The following is a 24,098-nucleotide window of genomic DNA, read 5'->3' as shown; positions in this document are numbered from 1 at the left end:
ACTATACTTCCCACCTCAATGGCTGTGATTCATGCTCCCAGTTCCATCTGTCCCTGCTACATCACCACTTTCCTCGATGCAGCAGGCAATGCCACCCCTCCCCCTTACACTCACAGACTGCTAAGCAACATTAACATTGACAAAGCGCATCGTTCACGTACATTGCCAGCGAGGACCGGGTGCATGGGTATATCCAACCTCTATCTTTACTATCTCTCTGCACATCAGCTTGTCATCCATGACTTGTTCACTAGGGCGGGGTCAGACCCTGCGTACAGAGTGGCGCTCACACAGCTGGACTTCTCACAGATTCAGAACATGCTCGATGGAGCTCCGAACCCCCTCTCATTGCCTACAGTGACCCAGATGGTATTTCTTGCATGGAGATCGGTCATGCGACACGTGCGATGGGGGAATACACTTAGGCAGCATACTCCACTGTGGCTTGGCACCTGGTTAAGTGAAACAGCGTCCCTTAGTGGCTTTCGCCCCTGGGACTGTATTGGTATCAGAAGGTTGGGGGATGTCTAGTCAGGGACTCATATACAGTCCTTTCACGAACTGCAGCAGACATACAATCTCACAAACTCCCAGTTTCACAAATATCTCCAGTTCAGACACACACTTGCCGCCCACTCTCTTCCACCAGACGCCCTGTCACAGTTCAGTCCGCTGGAAGACAAATGGCTGATGGGACACATGGGTAGAGGGGGATCTCACACATCTACAACACACTCATTATTAATTCACCCAGGACACTGGACCACCTCAGGAACCGGTGCAAGGAACGGGTGGGACCTAGGGAGGACGGAGACTGGCGGGATGCATTAATGGACCCATGGGAACATACAACCTTGGCAGGCTACTCCTCATTCAAACTATCTCTACTCTGTTTATCTCTCCCTGCACTGCCTGCATAGGGCTGGCCTACCACCCACCCCCACCTCCCTACAATGTGACATAGAACTGGCAGATTTTTGCAACATGGTCTGGGTCTGTGATATCATACTTACCTCCTGGACAGATGCGCTCGGGGAACTGTCCGGGGTTCTGGGCTGGGGGATTCCCATGTTACCACACTGATTTTACTTGGGGTATTTGAGGGGACAGGGGGAACAAGGGCTGAGAGGTCCTTCTTGGGAACGGTCCTCTTGGTGGGTAATGCCTCATAATGGTTGGCTTGTAGACCACCTACCCTGGCCAAATGGAGGGCTGTTGTGAACTGGTGTACACAGCAGGAGCGGGCAGTCTACGAAGCGTGTGGGTGTCCCCGAAAAAATGCCAAGGTATGGGGGAAATGGCTTGGGCAGACTGTCTAACCTGATGCACCATCTCATTAGTAACATCCACACAATTCATGTAATTTTCACTGTGTGCCAAATAAATTGCCCTACACTGACTTTTTTATATTTTACATCACTCTATTGTACGTGTCTTATTCAACTGTTTTAACACTGTTGTTGTTGTTCCAAACTGAAAAATTCAATAAAAATGTGTTCCTCAAAAAAACTCTCACGTTGCAGAGAACTACTGGCCATGCCAATGCTTGCTTTTAGATATGGTGCCCTGACTGTAGACATATTGGAATGCATATGCACCCAAAATGAGGACATTTTAACACAACTACATATACCTATTTGAGCAGAATAAACTGAGAGATCATCACGATCCTTGTGCCAATCATTTACACTCAATGACAACAAAATTTCTCAAAATAATTCAGTGAACATTATTCTCAGAATCTCAGCAGTGTTTGTCATGTAAAAACACATACATCAGCACAGACTACTTACTTACTCATATCTTGACCTAACACAGGAGTGCTTTAAGTTCCATTACACTCAATTATACATTTAAAGTTAAGCTCCCATAGCACTATAAAATTGTTATTCCCCAAAAGAACCCACGGAATTCTCTTTTACAGCACAATACTATCCTACTCCGTACACCAGTGGAGTGGCTCCATAGACTGCATTTGCTCGAATTTTAGCACTGTAATGTAATGTAATTTTATTTTTGTAAAGCGCACCTTACACTCCACGGAGCATCTTGGCGCTGACCACTCGTGTCTAAAGGGTGTTTAGTCAGGGAACTAGTGAGGCACCGGTGAGAAAATATCCGGTGTCTTCTGGGGATTAGTATTAGACTAATGCTAAACAAGCTGTGTCTGTGAATTTAAAAATCCATGTCTTTAGAGCCTTTCGGAAAAGGGTCTCTGACGGGATCTGGCGCAGTTGGAGTGGTAATTTATTCCAGACCCTAGCACCCAGTACTCCAAGGGATTTTCCTCCTTTCGTAGCCAGCCCAAATTTAGGAGTCACCAGCAAGTTCAAATTGGAGGATCTGAGAGGGCGGTTAGGCACACAGGGGCTTTTTAGGAACAGCCTTCGATACTATGAAATTCTCGAAATGATTGTTGCATAAACACTTCGACAGAAATCCAGCCCTTAAATAACCTTAGCTTTATAACTGCTCACCCTTACATGGTATTCGTAGCTGATTGTACTCGTCTCCTTCATTCCACATCCATCAGAGACCCTGTGGTTCTAAATGAAACATGATCTAACACCCAGTAAATAAAGTAGCAATGAAAATAATCTTAAGCAAAAATTGGCAAACCCAGTAGGCCTCACCTGTACAGGAGCTATTGGTTTTGACAAAATGTTTCAGCAATGTTGTACACTGGAGTGGCTGATTTTTAGCATGGCTAAAAGTCAGTAGGGTAAAGGGTCGTGGCCTGGAGTGTCATAAAGTGGCGTATAGTGGAGTGTAACCGAGCGGTGTAAAGTGGGGTTACAGTAGAGTACCTTTGCTCTTTAATGTTTATGTTTCAGAGTTGGCCTCGTCGATCCGATCTTTTGGCTTTTCCCCTAATTTTTATGTAGACGACACCCAAATAGTGGTGAAGGCCGCTAACAACACTGAAGTAACCATCTCTCAATTTCACAATTGCATGAGAGCAGTTAGGGGCTGGATGGGAAAGCATTGTCTCAAATTAAATGCAGAAACAACTGAGGTGATATTCTGGAGTCTGGCATGCTGGCCAACAGAGATGGGAACCCTCCCTACCCTTGCTCAAAAAGTAAAAAACTTAGGTATAATGATAGACGACAAACTGAGCTTTAATAAACACATTAGCTCAGTTGTCACGGCCAGTTTTAACACTCTGAGAATCATTAGAAATATCCTTCCTTTCATCCCGTCTTTATTAATCCTAGTAAAACTGGATTACTGTATTGGTCTTTTCACCAAGCTTCAAAAACAACATATGAAGAAACTTCAGAGTGTACATAATGCAGCAGCCAGACTCGTCTTCGACCTGCCTAAATTCCATTCAGTTTCATCCTCCATTAAGGAACTGCATTGGCTGACGGTAAATAACCGCATTACATTCAAGGCATTATGCCTTACCTATAAAGCCTTGCATGATCTAGGTCTCAGCTACCTTAAAAAATTCAACATGGTACGTACCAAATAAAGATCCTCAATCTAAAAAATCCCTGACAGTGTCCTGTCCCAGGTTTAAGAGAGTTAAATGGGGAGACAGTTGTTTTACCACTGCGCCTAGGCGAATGGAATAGTCTACCAATGAGCATTAAAGCAGCTCCCACACTGCTGAGTTTCAGGAAGCTAAGAAAAACTTGGCTTTTTAACCTCTAGGTACCCAGTACCCTCACCTTACTGCCAATCAACCAGCGCCAAGACGCCCATGGGTATTCAAGCCCTTTATAAACTTTTTAGCACAGCATAACCTAACAGAGTCGAGTGGCATGGAAAGAATTGAAGAGGAGTGTCATGGAGAAGTGTACAGTATTGTGGGTGGATTAGGGTGTAAGAGTGGAAGGGTGAAGAGTTGAGCAGCATAGAGTAAAGTAGGGTGGTGTACAGCAGTGGTACCGATAACATGGTTGGCTCAAGGTCTCTTTTGAAGTACAAATGCCCAATTTGCAATTCTGTCATTCATGACTGAATCGCAAATTGGGTTTTTTGAATCGGTATTAGAAAGCAACGGGCCCGATTCACAGAATGAACTTAAGACTCAATCCTAAACTTAATACTATTTTGGTATTCACAGAATGCACTTACTACTTTTGGGATTCATAGAATTAACTTACTACTTTTGGTATTCACAGAAGTTAGGATTTTGTCTTAAAACAGACTTAAGACAAAATCCTAACTTAAGTCTGTCTTAAGTCTGTCTTAAGACAAACTTAAGACAAAATCCTAACTTCTGTGAATACCAAAAGTAGTAAGTTCATTCTGTGAATGCCCAAAGTAGTAAGTGCATTCTGTGAATACCAAAATAGTAGTACGTTTAGGATTGAGTCTTAAGTTTATTCTGTGAATCGGGCCCAGCGTGTTGAGGGTGTCCCTGATTAATAGCAACTCGCAGTGGTGTGTGTGAATGTTTGTGACCGAAATGCGGTTGCAAAACATTCGCCTTTTACTGCCTACTCCAGGATGGTGGTTATCCATTTACATGATCGGAACAGGGCCCCAATGGACCCTTACTCCTTTGTGAATGTAGGGGAAAATATCTTTTAAGAACAGGCAGTGGTCTGTGGGACTCCTAAAAAATTTAAAGAAAACTGTTAATTTTACATTTTGAAGCATATCCTGTTTTCCTTTAAGGAAAACGTGCTGAATTTACAAAACATAACTTTATTTAAAAGCAATCACAGACATGGTGGTCTGTGCCCCGAGCAGACCACTCTTCCTGTGATTTTTGCCATTCACAATGGGTCGAAATCCGAAATTTACCTCATTAATATTATTGAGGTAAGTCTATTCGCGACCCACTGGGAATTGTTAAATGTGTTGAACTCACATTTGTACATTGCTGTCTGCAATGAACCAATAGCGAATCGCTTGATTTTGCTATTAGTTAATAGCAAATCCTAGAGTACGTACATATTGCGCTAGATTATTCAACTCCTGTGTCTCCTAGGATTTGATTGAATGATGATAGCAATGAGCATAATTTCTTCCACATCATCAAGGATCCAGAGGTAAATGTCATGCACGCACTGCAAGGATTAACCCACAGTGCTATAGCCCACATTTACCTACTTTCACTTCGCTAGCTTTTCTACATTTACTTCTGGCTGCTGTCACAGAATCATCAAGCTTGCATAAAATGACCAAACACCACAACCGGCTATGAATATTCTCCAGTGAGAGCTTGTTAAATCCATTTGAAACTGTTGCTTTACCACTAATCCCACACATTAGCTGAAAATTCCTGTGTTAGTCCAAGCATTATTAAAAGTGTTGCTTTTCCAGGTAGCATGAGCAAGTGTCCTTGGGTTTTCTTCATTAGAACTCTCCCACAGAATAAAAACCATTGTGCTTGTCTCCCAGAAGTTTCCTGGTATTTCATATTTTTTCCTAGATATTGGGAAACTATCAAGAGCAGGGAATAGACACTTTTATAATTCCCTCATATTAGTGCAGTATTTTACCATCTGCTTTCTAACAGCTGGTATTTGAATGTCCTACATAATTGCAATTTTATCATTTTTTATAATCACTTCACCCAACAATAACTGCACTTTTTTTGCTTGGGTGTATGTCCACAGATGGGTCAATATTATTGTTGATGTACTTAAATTCTTACCAAATTTACTGCATATCTATGTTTATTTCTATGTGTGTTCAGTGATGGTGTGTGTTTGCTGATGTCTTTGTAGGGTTAAAAATTGACAAAAGCTCTTCACACATTCATTGCAACGATATGGCTTTGCCCGTATGTGTTCGTTGATGTGTTTGTAGTTTTGACAATCGACTAAAGCTCTTTACTCATTCACTGCAATGATATAAGATTTCTCCTGTGTGTTTTCTGATGTGTTTGTAGGTTTGATAATCTACTAAAGCTCTTCACACATTCACTGCAGTGGTATGGCTTTTCCCCTGTATGTGTGTTCTGATGGTTTTTTAGGTGTATTAATCGACTAAACCTCTTCACACATTCACTGCAATGATATGGCTTTTCCCCTGTGTGTGTTCGCTGATGTCTATATAGGTCTGATGATTGACTAAAGCTCTTCACACATTCACTGCAATGATAAGGCTTTTCCCCTGTGTGTGTTCGCTGATGTTTTTGTAGGTCTGTTGATTGACTGAAGCTCTTCACACATTCACTGCAATGATATGGTGTTTCCCTGGTGTGCGTTCTCTGATGGTGTTTTAGGCTTGATAAATGTATAAAGATCTTCTCACATTCACTGCACTTGAATGGGTTTTCCCCTGTGTGTGTTCTCTTATTTAGTTTTTGGTCTGATAGTCGACTAAACTTCTTCACACTTCCACTATAATTATATAATTTTCCCCTGTATGTTCGCGGATGTCTTTGTAGGTTTGAAAATTGACTAAATCTCTTTACACACTCACTGCAGTGATATAGGTTTTCTCTTGTGTGTGTTTGCTGATGTGTTTGTGGGTCTGATTGATTAAAGTTCTTCAGACACTCACTGCAGTGATATAGGTTTTCTCTTGTGTGTGTTTGCTGATGTGTTTGTAGGTCTGATGATTGACTAAAGCTCTTCACACACTCACTGCAGTGATATAGGTTTTCTCTTGTGTGTGTTTGCTGATGTGTTTGTAGGTCTGATGATCGACTAAAGCTCTGCACACACTCACTGCAGTGATATAGGTTTTCTCTTGTGTGTGTTTGCTGATGTGTTTGTAGGTCTGATGGTTGACTAAAGCTCTTCACACACTCACTGCAGTGATATAGGAATTCTCTTGTGTGTGTTTGCTGATGTGTTTGTAGGGCTGATGGTTGACTAAAGGTCTTCACACACTCACTGCAGTGATATAGGTTTTCTCTTGTGTGTGTTTGCTGATGTGTTTGTAGGTCTGATGGTTGACTAAAGCTCTTCACACACTCACTGCAGTGATATAGGTTTTTTCCTGTGTGTGTTTGCTGATGTTTTTTTAGGTTTGATAAGTGACTAAAGCTCTTCACACATTCACTGCAGTGATATGGCTTTTCCCCTGTGTGTGTTCGCTGATGCTGTTTTAGGCCGGATAATTGACTAAACCTCTTAACACATTCACTGCAGTGATATGGCTTTTCCCCTGTGTGTGTTCGCTGATGTTTTTGTAGTTCTGTTATTCGACGAAAGCTCTTCACACATTCACTGCAGTGATATGGCTTTTCCCCTGTGTGTGTTCGCTGATGCTGATTTAGGCAGGATAATCGACTAAACCTCTTCACACATTCACTGCAATGATATGGCCTTTCCCCTGTGTGTGTTCGCTGATGTCTTTGTAGGTCTGATGATCGACTAAAGCTCTTCACACATTCACTGCAATGATATAGGTTTTCCCCTGTGTGTGTTCGCTGATGTCTTTGTAGGTCTGATGATCGACTAAAGCTCTTCACACATTCACTGCAATTATATGGTTTATCCCCAGTGTGTGTTCTCTGATGGTGTTTCAGGTCTGATACCTGACCAAAACTCTTCACAGGTTCACTGCATTTGAATGGCTTTTCCCCTGTGTGTTTTCGCTGATGCTCTGTAAGGAGTGCAGATTGACTAAAACTCTTTTCACATTCAGTGCATTTGAACAGTTTTTCTTCTCTGTGTATTTGCTGATGGCGTTTTAAGATTGATGACAAAATAAAGGTCTTGTTGCATGTGTCGGATACTTCTTTCTTGATTAGTGTCTCTGAGTCGGGTATGTATTTGTCTACATCCCATGACTGTGTTTCTTGATGAGCCAAAATCACTGATAAAGCACTTGTATCATTCTCACCTTCCTTGTCTGTGTGTGGCATTTTGCTTGTTTGCTTTCCGATTACACAACAAAGTGAAAAGGTCAATAAATACTTGCCACACTCATAATGTGTGTAAGACTTCTTGGTGGATGAATATGTCTTTAAAATGGATACAGATATGGCACGCTTGCGGGTAAAGATCCATCCTCCTTCTGGTCGGTGCAAATAGGGACAGTACTCTGTTTTTTAGATAGCAGAATGCCTCTTTCCTTTACCCTTCAGTTGTTTGGCTTCAATCCATTGTGCTTTTCTCTGGTTGCTGTGGAATGGCCTGAAAGGGTTTGCAATACACATCTAGCACTGAATGGTGGTCAGATAACACTTTTGAAAGAAAAGCAGTGCTGAAATCACATCATACCAATCGCGCGATTAAAGCTGGAATTGAACATGTTTATCCAGGAACTGGATTATCAGTGTTGTCATTTTTTAAATGTCATTTCATAGTTTTGTGGTGTGGAGGTGCAGAGCTCAGACTCATAGAATCATTGAATTTCCCTTGATGCTTCTTACACGATCTGTCAGTTTATGTTCTGGTTTGTCTGTCTCTGACTGAGCTTATATTTTCCTGAATACTGGAGCTCAATATTTCGGACTGTGTTTTTGCAGGATTATCTTCATTATTCTTAAACATTTTGTACATTAAAGGATTGTTTTCTGTCGGATGTAAAGAGATTTAAAATTACTTACATGGAAACATTATAGAATGTGCATACACAATTGATTTTAAATTAAAAATAATTTTAATTTCATTTTAATACACAACAAAAACAGATTCAAACTGAGTAGACGGAGGAAATAAATGGGTGGAAAGGAACTAATAAGGTATAAGGATCATAGCTAATTCACACCATCACAATGTAAACATCACAGCTGTCATTGATAATGTCATAACATTATACACTTACATCTTGATGTCATAGCCTTAAATGCATAATGTATCACATGTAAGTGTTACAAATAACATATGCCAACGGTAGTATCGTAAGTATCATTGATACACACCATCAGCCTATATCATTTATCTAGATTAATGGGTATAGATTGAAGTAGCAAATGAAAATGTATAGAAATAGGGTCTTCAGTTTCTGGGGGTTTGTTGGTGGTGAAGTAGTTATCAAAGGATTCCCATATAGCTCTGTGTTGTATTTCTCTCCGATCCACCACAGCTTGTGCTGATTGAGTGGAGGGAGGCTCTAAACGCGACCTTCTCACAGGAAACCTTCACTTCCGGTGGCACATTAGGAGAGGCCATCTTGGACACGGAGACGGTCTAGTCTCCTGACAGGCTTGCTGACACTCCACTATTTAGCCGAGGATGACACCGACGTGCAGCGGACGCGCCGGTGGCGCGCTAAAGGCAAGCCCGTCTGCGCCCGGACCGGGCCTAGGGCCAGAAATGCTGTCTCTCCACCACCATATTCGCCCCTTACTAGGGAATTTATATTATCTTTAAAAAATGAGTCACCGACCTGCCACCAGTATTTAAATTCTGCCAAATGGGAGGGACCTATTAGCTGCAAGAATTGCAAAAAAACCTTTAATCCTACACAGAGACCTGCAGTCAAAGAGAAGGCCAGAAATAAAGACCTACGCGGTGGCCTTAAAAAATGAAAGGTCAATGTGCAAACACGCGCTGCATATCTATGATTTAACCCCTTCGCTGCTGGGGGAGGGGGGCGCGCACAGCGCCCGCATGCTCATGAGCTACAGTGCTCCTGTGCTCATGACGAGCTCAGCTCGTCACAGGTGCATTGGCTCAATGGAACGTTCAGCACAGCGGGGGAATACTCCACGCACCTGAGCGTTCCACGGGCCATGACGAGCTGAGCTCATCATGAGCACCGGAGCACAGTGGCTGATGACGAGCTGAGCTCGTCATATGCATGGAAGAGGTTAATAATCAATGATAACCTCGATTGCCTTTTTGTGACCGAAACCTGGCTAAAGGCTTGGTGTAACCTGGACATTTCGAATGCCCTCCCCCCTGGATATCTCATTCAGAGGGTAAATAGAGCGCTACAACGAGGGGGCGGCCTCGGGATTATCTACCGTGATACTCTCAGGTGCACCATAAACCAACTCAATGACCTGAAAGGAGCAGAGGGTTTTAGATTCTGTATTTAGTGACATGACTACTTCTCCTTCGTAGGAGCACTACTTTATCGCCCCCCGGGTCCGCATAAAGAATTACTAGAAAATATCGGCGAACTGATTAGTACGCTAGCTCTCAGGTTCTCTAAATTTACGTTACTAGGCGATGTTAATTTACACATCGACTCTCACAATGACCCTGGAACTATTTGTTTTAAGGAGATAATGGACGTGCTTGGCTTAGAACAACGTTCCATATCCCCCACTCACAGGGCGGGCAATACGTTGGACTGTATATGCTCTAACTTGGAAACCCTCAAAGTCAAACCTCCCGTTTATCTAACATGGACAGACTATAAACTAATTCTCTTTGATATCTTGACTAAGAATAGGCCTCTTAGTAGGGATTATAACAAGGCCTCACAACAAAACAAGGCTAGTTGGAAGGAATTAATAGGACACCCAGATCTCCTTCCCAAAGCCCTCATGGACAGACCCAGCATGCTAGGAGACCCTAGAGCAGATAGCCAGCTTTTTGGGCAGTGGATACATGCCCTGAAAGATCAGCTGATACCCCAGGCCTCATGTCATAGGTCTTCAAAAAAGAAACCATCGTCCCCATGGTACTCACAATCCTTAAAAGAACTACAAGTACATGTTAGATCGTTAGAACGCATGTGGCGGCGAAACGACGATGAAAATGAGCTTAAAAATCTTAAAACAGCCCTCAGAAAATATCACACCCTGATCAAAACCTACAAAAAAGCATATTATACGGAGGCAATTAAAACTACCAATAATAATCAAAAAGAGATCTTTAAAATAGTCAATCTATTCACAAATCCTAAAAGTCTACAAGAAATTCCCCCTCTCAGTCTCTGCATTAAGATAGCGGATTGTATTGAAGAGAAGGTTCAGAAACTACTTAAAGACTTCCCCTCTCCCACCCTCACCTCCACGTACAAGGATATTTCCAAAGAGACAGGCAGAACAAGTATGCTGACCTTTAAGCCTATTACACTGGAAGAATCGCGTTTGGCGATCATGTCCATTAAATCAGGATCTCCCTTCGATCCTTGCCCCCTACCCTATTACACGCTCTCATAGACATTGTGAATCCCAACATAAATAACATAATCAACTCTTCCCTCTCCACAGCAAAGAAACCAGTAGAGTGGAAACTGGGTGCAGTTAAACCACTCCAAAAGAAGCAATTGGCAGATCTGACTATTCTCTCTAACCTACGCCCCATCTTGCTCCTTCCTAGTCTGTGAAAAATGTGTAAATAGGCAACTTGCAACTTTCCTGGAGGAAACCAATGCACTGCACACTAATCAATCAGGTTTCAGACCACAACATTCCACACAATCCGCACTACTGTATATGAAAAGTGACTGAGTGAAATCTTGTAGATTTCACTCTGGCACTTTTCTGAGGCGTCTCAGCGCCGGAATGCCCACCCTGCGCCTGAACGCCCGTTTTATGTGGCGCAGGGCTTTACAACATGATGCATCTCCCTAGATGCATCACATTGTATATCCATCGCAGCATGACACTAGCTTTATGCTGCCGCTGCGTCACAGAAGTGACCCAACAGAGGCGCAAAAGTGGCGCACGGGGCTTGTAAATCTGCCCCTTAGTGTATTGGCTAGACAATTTTTCATGATATGGCAGGACCGGGGTCTTTGGATTATGCTAGTTTCAAGTTGAGCAACCATCATTGATGCAACAGCCACAATAGGTTTATGAAAAAATACTTTAAAAGTGGAATCAGAAGACAAATCTGCTGCAGCCATAATGTCCTCCAAACAAGAACAAGTTCAAAAGACTTTAGAGGCCATGGCCCTTCTAACAGAATTAAGCTCCAAGAATGGATACATCAATACCAGCCTCAGCCAACAACCATTTAACCAATCTGCCTAAGGCTGCTGAAGAGACCTGGTGGAAAAGATCAATGAGCAATTGTCCCACAGAATCTCCCCACAATTTGCAGGTACACTCCTCATATGATATGAGGCATTTAACCACACATAACTGTTGATCAGGAGGAAAAGCAGGATAACGGATACATCTCAATGAAGTTTTTGTACATCTTGAAATCGTTAGTCACCCCAGAGGGAGTATATACCCCCCGCTAGGTCCAGGGCCCTCACATCCGAAATATGTTGACATGAAATGAGACAACTGGTTATGACAGAGATCCTCGTTAGCCAGCCATGCTCTGAGAAAACGCAAAACCACAACAACATCCCCTAACAGAACATTTTGGTTGTGGGGGATGGACCACCCGAATACCCCAAAGTAAGTTTCATACTAATGGATGGACACCTGCAGGTTTTTCATCCAAATGAGGATGTCCAGCAGAAAAAGGTGAACAGAAGTTGTAAACTGTCCTATACGGGAGGCCTCCAGTAACCAGTACAGATAAGAAATTCACAATCATGGACACCTGCCCCAGTGAATCCACATTCCGTTCACTACACCAACATACCCTTTGGCGCCAAGCTGCTACATATCGTTTGTGTGTAGCGTGAGCCCAAGACTGCGACAAAAAGAACATAGCATCCTATTAAACTCCTGGCACTTGGATGGACACCTGCAGGTTTTTCATCCAAATGAGGATGTCCAGCAGAAAAAGGTGAACAGAAGTTGTAAACTGTCCTATACGGGAGGCCTCCAGTAACCAGTTCAGATAAGAAATTCACAATCATGGACACCTGCCCCAGTGAATCCACATTCCGTTCACTACACCAACATACCCTTTGGCGCCAAGCTGCTACATATCGTTTGTGTGTAGCGTGAGCCCAAGACTGCGACAAAAAGAACATAGCATCCTATTAAACTCCTGGCACTTGCCAGTTATTTATTTATTTATTTGGTGTTTTATATAGCACGGACATGACCCGGAGTGGGGTATCAGAGCACTTTACATTAGTATTTCTATCAATAATTTTGTTACCAAGTCATCAGTAGTTGTACACTATTTGCGAAAACAATGATGCTTGCAAAAAAACACATATATACAGTACCCCAAAAAGGTTAATGTTAGGTGAGAGGTAGCATGCCTATGATCAATGTGGATCTATGATAATGACGAGTCTGTTGCGATTATGGTAGGTATTTACTCATGTAAATAGATTTGGCTTCCTTTTTGAAAGCAGAGATTGGCACAATTCTTCTAATGTTAGGGGGGAGAGTGTTCCAAATTATAGGCGCTGCACCAGCGAAAGCTCGGTCATAGGTTCTTTTCTTACGGAATCAGTCCGGTTTCAGTAGTAGATCTCCCTGACTACGGACTACGCTGCATCCTCTTGATAGTGTTATTTTCTAGGCTAGATAGGCTGGTGTTTTGCAATTGATCGCTTTATGGGTAATACTTGCCATTTTCAGTTGTATTCTCGCTTCGTAAAGCAACCAGTTAAGCGTTTTCAGATGAGGGGTAATGTAGTCAAATTTCCTGGAGCCTGTTATATGTCTTGTGGCCGCATAGAGACAGGCTTTCAGTGGGGCTGTGGAAATCTTGGGGAGACCAGTTAGGGATGTGCAACCATACTGAAAATCACCTGAAAGTCACCATGCAATGAGAGTCAAGCACGCCTGAGACACCAACGGATGCAGAATACCCAACGGGTCAGAGACAAGATCTGGCAAGGAGAGAATCCACACTGGTGATGCGCAAGACAGCGAGTTTGCTACATGAAACCAAGACTGGGCCTTCCACCAAGGAGTCGCTAGGACCAACTCTGCCGACTCACCTGCCAGAGTACTCCCTGTATCATCGAGAATGGGCGAAATGCATACAGAAGATCCTTTGACTAGGGCTGTTGAAAGGCACCAGAGTTGGCTGCCAGGTGATCTGGCCTCCAACTATAGAAGATCGTGAGATGGGCATTCAGGCAAGATGCAAATAGATCGATCGTGCATGGACCCCAAAGCCATTTCAGCTTGTGAAAAACCTGGGATAGAGTCTCCAATCGCTAGAATCGGGTAGGAATCGAGAGCTCAAGTCCGTGAACACATTGGACTGACCCGGAATATATTCCGCTGTCACCAAGATTTCATGCTGGAGACCGTAAAGCCAGAAATCCTTGGCAATCTCCAACAAACGACAGGAGTTTGTCCCGCTCAGATGGTTGATTTATCGTACCACAAACACATTGTGCATTCTACGAAGAATGCAATAACTCGTCTTACGCAGGGAAAGAGAGCAGTCTTAGTGTTATTAGACCTGTCAGCTGCTTTCGACACGGTCTCACATGTCATTCTTTTAGACCATCTCGTATCATATGGCATATCTGGCACTGTACTAGAATGGATTAAGAACTTCCTGCAAGATCGCCGTCAAGTGATCACATTAGGTCAATATAACTTTCAGGAGAAGGCAATCCTGTCAGGGGTCCCCTAGGGCTCGAGTCTTAGCCCGACCCTCTTCAATGCCTATAAGTCTCCACTAATAAAATTAATATCGTCCTTCAATATAAACACCATCTCATAAGCGGATGATATGCAGCTAATCCTTGTCTTAGATAACAATACTACCCAGATGGAAGAAAACCTCCACAACTGTCTCACAGCAACTTTCAGTTGGATGAACCTTAACCACTTGAGGTGTAACTCGGAAAAAACTGAAATATTACCATTAGGTCAATAAAATATTTTCTCGCCCAAACTCTGGTGGCCAGAAGATACTACTCCCCCTCCAAACACAGTAAACGTGGTTAGAAACCTTGGAATAAAATGTAATACTACCCTATTGTTTAAACAGCAATCCCTGACAGTTGTCGGGACCTGTTTTCACAGCATAAAAAGCCTCAACAAATTCTTTGATCTAATTCCCATCTCGGCAGGACAAATGGTCGCCGTTGCCCTTATCACCTCCAGGCTAGATTACTGCAATAGTCTACATGCAGGAACTAATAGAGCAGTACTGCACAAGTTCCAGATGGTCCAGCATGCAGCTGCACGGCTGGTACTGAAATGGCCCAGGCGATCGTCCGCAACAGCAGCACTAGATATCCTATACTGGTTACTAATTCACAAACGCATTCTGTTTAAGGTCCTTATTATTCCTTTCAGGGCCTTCCATTCTCGTGGCCCCCAATTCCTCCAAACTGGATTAAAGTATTATGTTCCCTCCCGAAGCATGAGAGCAGCTAATGCCAATCTACTAAAAATACCTGCCTTCAGATTAATATCAAAGGGAGGAAAATCACTCACAGTTTTAGGTTCCAAGGCCTGAAACATCTCCCCCCAAAACTCCGCCAAATTACATCAGAGTCTCTGTTTAGGAAGGCACTAAAACCGGGATCTTCACTGATCCGGACACTCTATGCAAAACATTGATCTGATCTCCCTTCCCTACCATCTTGCAATAAACCACCTCCTCTTCCAGCGGGGTTCCCTTCCTCAGCGCCAAGATGCTCCTCGGAGTGATAGCCGCGCTATATAAATCTACCGTTACATTTACATATACATTTTGTGATTTCCATAGGGCGTGCCGCAAAGAAATGCTATCCGCTCCCAAGATATGTGATACCCAACTAAGCCTTGCTTGAAAAGAAGCCTTGTGTGTAGTCTTCCATTTAGAAGATCAAGTAGAAGGCGGTCGGCAGGGCCTCTGATGTTCAGGTCGAGGAAGCCTTATGACATATGAATTTTCTTTCTTAGGAGCTATATTACATTGGTTTGAGATAAAGGAGAGAACCTTAGCCCAAAAGGGGCCTACTGATTTGCAGCTGAAAATGAGGTGAGCAAGATCTCGGTTTTCTTCATTGCAGTGCCAACAGACAGGGTTTTCTAAAAAGTTTAGTGTGTGCAGGGGTGAAGGTGTCCCAAAAACTTTGTGAATTAGCCGGAATTTTGTTTGAGATAGTACTGATGAGATTCTATGTGAGGTGACAGATTTCCATATGTTATCTAGTCGGTCTCAGATGTGGGTGTAGAAGAATGATTATTTTTTCCCTCAGCAACTCAGAGTCTTCATCCCCTTCAGTCCTGAAACTTGGTCTTCAGGAGGTCTTCAGCTGGATGTCAACTAACCAGCTGAAGCTTAATGGGGAGAAGACAGAGATTCTTCTCTTGGGAAAAAATCGTGATCTGTGGCAGGACAGGCATTGGCCGCCATCTATGGGTGTTTTCCCCAGTCCGGCTACCCAGGTTAGAAACCTTGGGGTGTGTATCGATGATTCTTTGTCGATGAAGCAGCAGGCCAATAAAGTGGCTGGTACTTGTTTCACTATCATTAAATGGCTGCGGAAGATTATCTGGATGCTACCTGTGGATACCCAGAAGACCGTAGTCAATGCGCTAATAACATCTAGGCTTGACTACGGTAACATTCTCTATCTGGGCTCCAATTTAGCCGTAGTCAGACGACTACAATTGGTCCAGAACTCCGCAGCCAGGCTGTTGTGTAAGATCCCTAGGACAGCAAGGATCTCGAAGCACCTTAAAGACCTACACTGGTTGAAAGTTGAAAACCGGGTCCGGTTTAAGGCCTTGACCTATATGTTCAAGATCAGGGCAGGAACCGCACCACGGTACCTGCAGAACTTGGTTAGGCCCCATGTTCCTGTACGGAATCTCCGTTCCCTAAATGGAGCAACTTTCGTGGTTCCCAGATTCAAACTGGCCCGAATGGGAGGTAAATCTTTTTCCCACTTGGGACCAGTTCTTTGGAACTCCCTCCCTTTAGCCCTGCGTAAAGAGGAAAATTTCGCCAGTTTCAAGAAAAAAGTTAAAACCTGGCTGTTTAATAAATAATTGGTTAAATTAATGGTTGTTGATCTTTTGACGGCATTTGCTTTTCTGTATTTCTTTCTCTTAGCCTTGGCGCCGGGAAACCCTTTGTGGGTATCTGTGCGCAGTACAAGTGTAAAAAATAAATAAATAATAAATAAATAAATGAGTATCCTAGTATTTTGTTGTTCTCGTATTCATTCTCAACTCCTTGGGTTGCATTCAGTGATATAATTTGGACACCTGATGGCCTAGTATGTTAAATTTATGAAGGAGTGTTGGCAAGGACGGTTCTCTATAATGATGTTTAGATTTGGTAATAGTCGTCTTTAGTTTCGGAAAATTATAGAATTCTTGATCTATCTGGTATTCGGTTTGTTAGTTCGAGAAGGTTAGAGTAGAGTTTCTGGATCCTAGTTGTTGAGGAAAGAAGATGCCTCTGGTGATCCATGATTCCAATTGTAAAGTCCGGCCATCATACGTGATGTTCAGGTTGTGCCAGAGAGAGGCTAAAGAGGAGAATTTCATCTGGGAAGGTTTTTTTTTTTTAATCAAAGGTTAATAGGGCATTACTATTATTTTCTAGAATGTATTTAGAAGTGGTGATATGCTTGTAGTTGGTTGTTAAGTAGAGTAACAGGGTCTCGTTTATGCAAAAGGTTTCTTTCAACCTCTAGCCACGTGGAGGTGTAGTTTTCAGGTACTTGGAACCAGGAGGTACCTTGTTTAGCAGCTGTCTGGCAATCTCTAAAATTGGCTAAGTTGACACCACCTAGGCAGGCAGACTTTTTTCAGGGATATTCTAGCTTTTTTATCTAGCAAAATAAATTGTGTTATTAACTTCTCTAATTTATGATGGAAATCATCTGAGAGTAGTAGAGGAAGCATGTTGATTAAATAATTATTTATTGGCGTGACCATAATTTTTATTGTTTCTATCTGGCTCCACCCGGTGATTAATTTAGGTGACCAACTATCAAGTAAGTCTTTTGTTTTCATTTCTGAAGAGTGAGTTTTTCATTATGTTTATAGTGTTTCACAACTTTCCTGTGGAAGTTGATTCGTGTTATATTTGGGTTGAATTGTACGTCAAGAAGGAGCGGTTCAAGCGTCAACAGGAATAAAGAAGGGAAAACTGGATTGCCTTGTTTGGTACCTTTTTCTAATTTAAGTGGGTGCGACAGGGAACTGTTAGCGCAGATACCGGCACTTGGGTTGCTATATAAAGCTATAATCATTGTCATAAATCCTTCTCCTAAGTTGAATACTTTAAGGGATTTCCTCGAGAAAGATTCAGGATACTCTATCAAATGTTTTTTCAGCATCAAGAGATGTGGCCGGCCTCCACCTTCAGGCTGCAGCACCTCCACAGCACCTCTGCCTCCCACCCAGGGTCTCAAACGCAGGCCCAGCGAGTTTAACAAGCAATACTAACAGTGTGAACTTGTGATACATACGAGAACAAAGGACTGCATGACACGAAACATGAAAGATTTAAAGCTGCATTGTAAAAGCATGCAGGAGTGACACGACATGTGAAATAAAAAGATATACTTTTGGAGAGAAAGATACTTATTGATGTACTAAGAAACACTGGTGAAAAGTAGTAAATTGCAAATCATAACCTAGGTGATAAATGGCCTGGAGAAGCTAAGCAATTCAAATATACCTTGAACAAAAAGGTTCCAGCGACTGTGAATGAAGACTATAGTGAATCTGAACAAAGCAACATAGATGAAGAAGAAAACACAGTAAACAGAACAAAAAGAGCACAAATTCAAATAGAAAATACAAATGACCTGAATGGACGTACTTGGCTGCTACAAACGATTGGGAAAAATAAATCATTGTGTTCTGTTCCAAAGAAATCTTCGTTCAATGAGCCACCTTAAATGAACTGTGCATGAGATGAAGGGGTGCGGGGAAAAAAGAGAGGAGAATTGAAAATTAAGGCTGTGATGCTGTGATCTGAAGTTCTGTGATCTGAAGCTTGGAAAGTGTGGGATACACAAACCTTGCTAACCTAATAGACTATAATAGATTGTTTTTCCCTTTAAAATGGATGAAACTGAGACTGGAAATCATATTCGAAGATCATATAGGCGGAAATGTGTAAACACTTGCTTTGCATGTATTCTTATAATACTGATTGTTTGGTTGGTGTTAATACTAATTGTGCCTTATTTTATGTTTCCTATCAGTCCTTCTAATGATTATGTGAAAACGCTATCAGAATCATCAAGAGTCCTTAAAGAGGATGCAGAAATAAAAAATTAAAGAACAGGGAATGACTTCCACCAAGATAAATCTATTAACAACTTTTCGTTAAATGTTTTCACAACATTTCTTTAGGAGTACGTGGATACTGTGTATGCAAGAGATTATGTGTGCATGCAATTACCCTTGTCTGTGTCAGAAGGGGTGACTGATCACCACATTCCTTTAACATATGGAATTACATGTATGTAATGTACCAACAAGTTAGTTCAATGGCAGGGAGCAGTTTCAATATATCTACTCCAATTATGATTTAGTCTTTTCAGAAGTTCCTATTAAGAAGAATATGAACAGAGTGAGCATTGCAATTAATGCAGAGTATATGGGAAATTTGTTTCAGACTACTATGTCTATAGATATTGTACATGCACATAAAAATAACTGAACCTGTTGTCTACATAGTGTAGAAATAGAGTTTACAAATACTGTAGAAGATAGAAGAAAATAATTTAAGAGAAAGGCACTAGAGCATTAAACGACCATACCTCTATAGGCTCATCGGGAGACTTATGATACAATGACTCTGGGTTGGCATCACACAGGGAAGCTTTGCTTATAAACTAAAGACTGATTGTAATAATTATTTCATTGGTTCAGTGAATGGGAACCCACCTTCCTGATTATGGGGGGTTGGGAATTAAGAGGTGGTACGGATCCAGTTTATCCTGGAGTATATTATGTGTGTGGTAAAAATGCTTATTATAAATTGCCTCAACATTGGTATGGTCGTTGTTATGAGGATATTGTCTTTCCAAAAATATTCCACGTGAATGAAAAACATGGAACCAATGAAAAGAATCTAACACGGAGTAAAAGGGGAATAAAAGCTGCGGAAATTGTGGTGGATATCTTTGGAGCACTCCTGCTGGGTTCCTAATTATTGATACTGAAATGGTCGCTATTAGATGGATGGTTTTACAAAATAGACTTGCGCTAGATGTATTATTGGTAAAAGAGGGTGTAGTCTGTAGTATGCTGAAAATTCAAAAATGTTGCACCTATATCCTTGACAAAATCAGAGATTTGGATGGATATATTAGTAACATAACTGATTTACGGAGTGATTTAACAGAATTGAAAGTTGATGGTGCATGGGAGAAACTTAGTGAGAGTTTCTCCTCGGTGGGAAATTGGTTAGCAGCACAAAGTTACTAATACCCATAATTGCTATTGGTAAACTAATCATAATGTAGTTATATAGATCAATCAATCAATCAAGTCATTTGTATAGCGCACTACTCACCCGTAGGGTCTCAAGGCGCTGGGAGGGGGGGGGTGCCGTTACTGCTCGAACAGCCAGGTCTTGAGCTTCTTCCTGAAGGAGAGGTGGTCTTGGGTCAGGCGCAGGTCGGACGGGAGTGAGTTCCAGGTCTTGGCAGCCAGGTGGGAGAAGGACCTTCCTCCTGTTGTCGCTCTTCGGATGCGGGGGACGGCGGCGAGGGCGTGGCTGGTTGATCTGAGGAGGCGCGTGGGAGTGTAGAAGTTGATCCTGTTGTTGAGGTAGCTCGGGCCTTGGTCGTGTAGGGCTTTGTGCGCGTGGGTGAGGAGGCGGAAGGTGATCCTCTTGTTGACCGGGAGCCAGTGCAGGTCTCTCAGGTGTCCGGAGATGTGGCTGTTTCGTGGGATGTCGAGGATGAGTCTGGCTGAGGCGTTCTGGATCCGCTGGAGTCTCTTCTGGAGCTTGGCGGTGGTTCCGGCGTAGAGGGCGTTGCCGTAGTCCAGTCGGCTAGTGACGAGGGCCTGGGTGACAGTCTTCCTGGTCTCGGTGGGGATCCACCGGAAGATCTTCCGTAGCATGCGCAGGATGTTGAAGCATGACGAGGAGACGGCGTTGACTTGTCTGGTCATGGAGAGGGAGGAGTCCAGGATGAAGCCCAGGTTGCGTGCGTGGTCCGTCGGTATGGGTGCGGTGCCCAGGGCGGGGGGCCACCAGGAGTCGTCCCAGGCGGAGGGCGAGGAGCCCAGGATGAGGACCTCCGTCTTGTCTGCGTTCAGTTTCAGGCGGCTGGTCGTCATCCATTCGGCTACCTCTCTCATCCCTTCGTGCAGGTTGGCTCTGGCGGCGTCGGGGTCGTTGGTCAGGGAGAGGATCAGCTGGGTGTCATCGGCGTAGGAGATGATGTTCAGGTTGTGTTGGCGTGCGATGGTCGCGAGGGGGCTCATGTAGACGTTGAAGAGGGTTGGGCTCAGCGAGGATCCCTGGGGTACGCCGCAGATGACTTCGGTGGCCTCTGACTTGTACGGTGGTAGGCGGACTCTCTGCGTTCTTCCGTCGAGGAAGGAGGTGATCCATTCCAGTGCCTTGTCCTGGATTCCGATGTTGCCGAGGCGCTGTACTAGGGTGCGGTGGCAGACAGTGTCGAAAGCCGCGGAGAGGTCCAGGAGGATGAGGGCCGCTGTTTCCCCGTTGTCCATCAGAGTTCGAAGGTCATCGGTGGCGGCGATGAGGGCGGTCTCGGTGCTGTGGTTCGCTCGGAAGCCAGACTGTGAGGGGTCGAGGGATCCATTTGTCTCGAGGAAGGCGGCCAGTTGTTTGTTGACGGTCTTCTCGATGACTTTGGCTGGGAACGGGAGGAGCGAGATGGGACGGTAGTTCTTGAGGTCGGTGGGGTCTGCTGTGGGTTTCTTGAGAAGGGCGCTGAGTTCGGCGTGCTTCCAGCTCTCCGGGAAGGTGGCGGTGCTGAAGGAGGTGTTGATGATGTCCCGCAGGTGGGGTGCGATGACAGCGTCGGCCTTGTTGAAGACGTGGTGAGGGCAGGGGTCGGTCGGAGATCCGGAGTGGATGGAGTTCATTGTGCGGATGGTGTCTTCGGTGCTGATCGGAGTCCAGGTGCGGAGGGTGGTGGTGGGTGGCGTTGTTGCGGTTGTGGCTTCCGTTGGTTGGTTGCTGAAGCTGTTGTGTATGTCCGCGATCTTGTTGTGGAAGTAGGACGCGAGGGAGTTGCAGAGGTCTTGCGACGGGGTGATGTCGTTGTTTGCGGCGTTAGGGTTGGAGAGCTCTTTCACGATGTTGAAGAGTTCCTTGCAGTTGTGTGCGTTGTTGTCCAGCCGGTCCTTGTAAGTATTTTTCTTGGTGGCGCGGATCAGTTGGTGGTGTTTCCGGGTGGCGTGCTTGAGGGTGGTCATGTTGTCCGTGGTTGGTTCCCTTCTCCAGACTTTCTCGAGGGCTCGACAGTTCTTCTTGGAGCTCTTGAGTTCGTCGGTGAACCATGGTGTTTTTCTGCTGCAGGGTCCGCTGGGTGGGGTTCTCAGAGGGGCGAGTTCGTCTGCGCAGTTGTTGATCCACATCGTGAGGTTGTCAGCGGCCTGGCTGGGGTTCGCTGAGCTGGCGGGAGGGTGCTGGCTCAGGGAAGCGGTGAGCTGGTCGGCTGTGATCTTGTTCCAGCTTCTTCGGGCAGCCTGTTGCTGGTGGTGGTGGATCGTCGTTCTTTTGAAGGTGAAGTGGACGCAGCTGTGGTCCGTCCAGTGGAGTCTTGTTGCGTGGCTGAAGGTGACGTCTTTGCTGGATGAGAAGACTGCGTCGAGTGTGTGTCCGGCGAGGTGGGTGGGGGAGGTCACCAGTTGCTTGAGTCCGAGGTTGGCGAGGTTGTCGAGCAGGCTGATGGTGTTGCGGTCGCTGTTGTTCTCCAGGTGGAAGTTGAGGTCCCCCAGGAGGATGTAGTCGGCGGAGGGGAGGGCATGCGGGCTGACGAAGTCGGTGATGTCCTCGCTGAATCGTGTGCGTGGTCCCGGGGGTCGGTAGATCAGGGTGCCTCTGAGGGTGGTCTTCGGGTCGGTGTGGATCTGGAAATGCAGGTGTTCAGCGGTGGTTAGGGTGTCGTCGGTGTTGGTCGTGATGCGGATGGTGTCTCTGTGGATGATGGCAATGCCTCCTCCCGTCAGGTTGGCGGTGCGGTCCCTCCGGATGATCTTGTAGCCCTCCGGGATGGCGATGGCGATGTCTGGGGCTGAGGAGGCGTTCATCCAGGTCTCGGTGAGGAAGGCAACGTCAGGGGCGGTGGTGTCGAGGAGGTTCCAGAGTTCTACGGCGTGTCTGTGGACGGAGCGGGTGTTGAGCAGGAAGCACTTGAGGTGGTTGCTGCTGATGTTCGGCTTGGCGAGTGCTGGTGCAGGGCAGGTCCGGATGCAGGTGAACCTGCAGGCGTGGCAGCTGAAGGGTCCGTGGGTGTGCCTCGGGGCGGCTTGGTGACATCCTGGGGTGCGGCCGGCGTTGAGTGCGAGGAGGTCCGCGGCGTTGTAGGTTCGTCGGGTCGGCTTCCGTCGGTGGGGACCAGGGGTCCTGGCGCTGGCCGCGATCCGGTCGCGGACGGGCGCAGACGGGCTTACCTTTGGTGCGCCTTCGGCGCACAATCGGCGCACCCGCTGCGCGTGACCGCTGCGCGTTCGCACGGTCGCCATATAAGGCGAAGTGCGCGGGTGGGCGGAGCAGCTGGGAGGCGGGAGCGGGGAGGGAACAAAAGAGAAAGGGGCGGGGTAACTGGCGGTGGCGGGAAGCGGGGAGGGAGAGCGGCGAGGGCGGCGGAAAAAGGGTAGACGTTAGCACAGAAAATACAATGTCACAGAAAACAGGCACAAATTACGGGGAAAAAGAAAACAAGCACAAATTCCGGCAAAACAGGCAAAACTTACGGGGAAAAAGAAAACAAGCACAAATTACGGCAAAAACAGGCAAAACTTACGGGGGAAAAGAAAACAAGCACAGATTACGGCAGAGCAGCTGGAGCCGAGCGCACAGGGAGACGCAAGGCGGCCGGCGGCTCGGCAGTCAGGCACAACGGGGCAGAGGGGCACACGCAGCAGCTGGTGGCCGTGCGGCGCGGGGGTGTCCCACAAGTGGATGTTGTGTGAACAAAGTAACAGAGACAAAACGAAGAGCTAGAAAGAGAAAAAGGGATACAATTCAGAAGGAAAATAAAAAGGCTGCTTATTATGAGATGCTAAGAGATGTAGAGGGTGTTGGACTAAAACAAATGAGAACAACTGCATTCTGAAATAATCAGAGTGTAATCAGATTATGGGGTTTGTGTGATGGCTTGATTTGCAATGAGAGGGGGGATTGATGGAGCATGATTATTCAGAAAACAATCTGCTGAGGAAAATGGAATTTTGCCTTGTCATGTGTCCCTACGTGTTCCCCATTATATGTTATATGTGCATGATCGATATGCATATTTACCCCCTTGACCGAATAAAGACGCAATTATAGTTG

The 24,098-nt window shown here is 44.8% G+C and overlaps 1 protein-coding gene across 1 annotated transcript in view; it reads right to left on the bottom strand.

The window, feature by feature from the left end:
- Positions 1-1,984: 1,984 nt before the first annotated feature.
- Positions 1,985-24,098, bottom strand: part of LOC144783793 (uncharacterized) — a 149,912-nt gene continuing 127,798 nt past the window's right edge. Inside the window, exon 3 of the mRNA XM_078662546.1 lies at positions 1,985-8,437. Coding sequence (XP_078518672.1) covers positions 5,804-7,783 — 1,980 coding nt within the window. The 5' untranslated portion in view covers positions 7,784-8,437 and the 3' untranslated portion in view covers positions 1,985-5,803. The remainder of the gene's footprint in view (positions 8,438-24,098) is intronic.

Source organism: Lissotriton helveticus, chromosome 1_1, assembly GCF_964261635.1.
Source record: "Lissotriton helveticus chromosome 1_1, aLisHel1.1, whole genome shotgun sequence".
Classification (NCBI taxonomy): Eukaryota; Metazoa; Chordata; class Amphibia; order Caudata; family Salamandridae; genus Lissotriton; species Lissotriton helveticus.
This window is presented reverse-complemented; position numbering and strand designations above follow the sequence as displayed.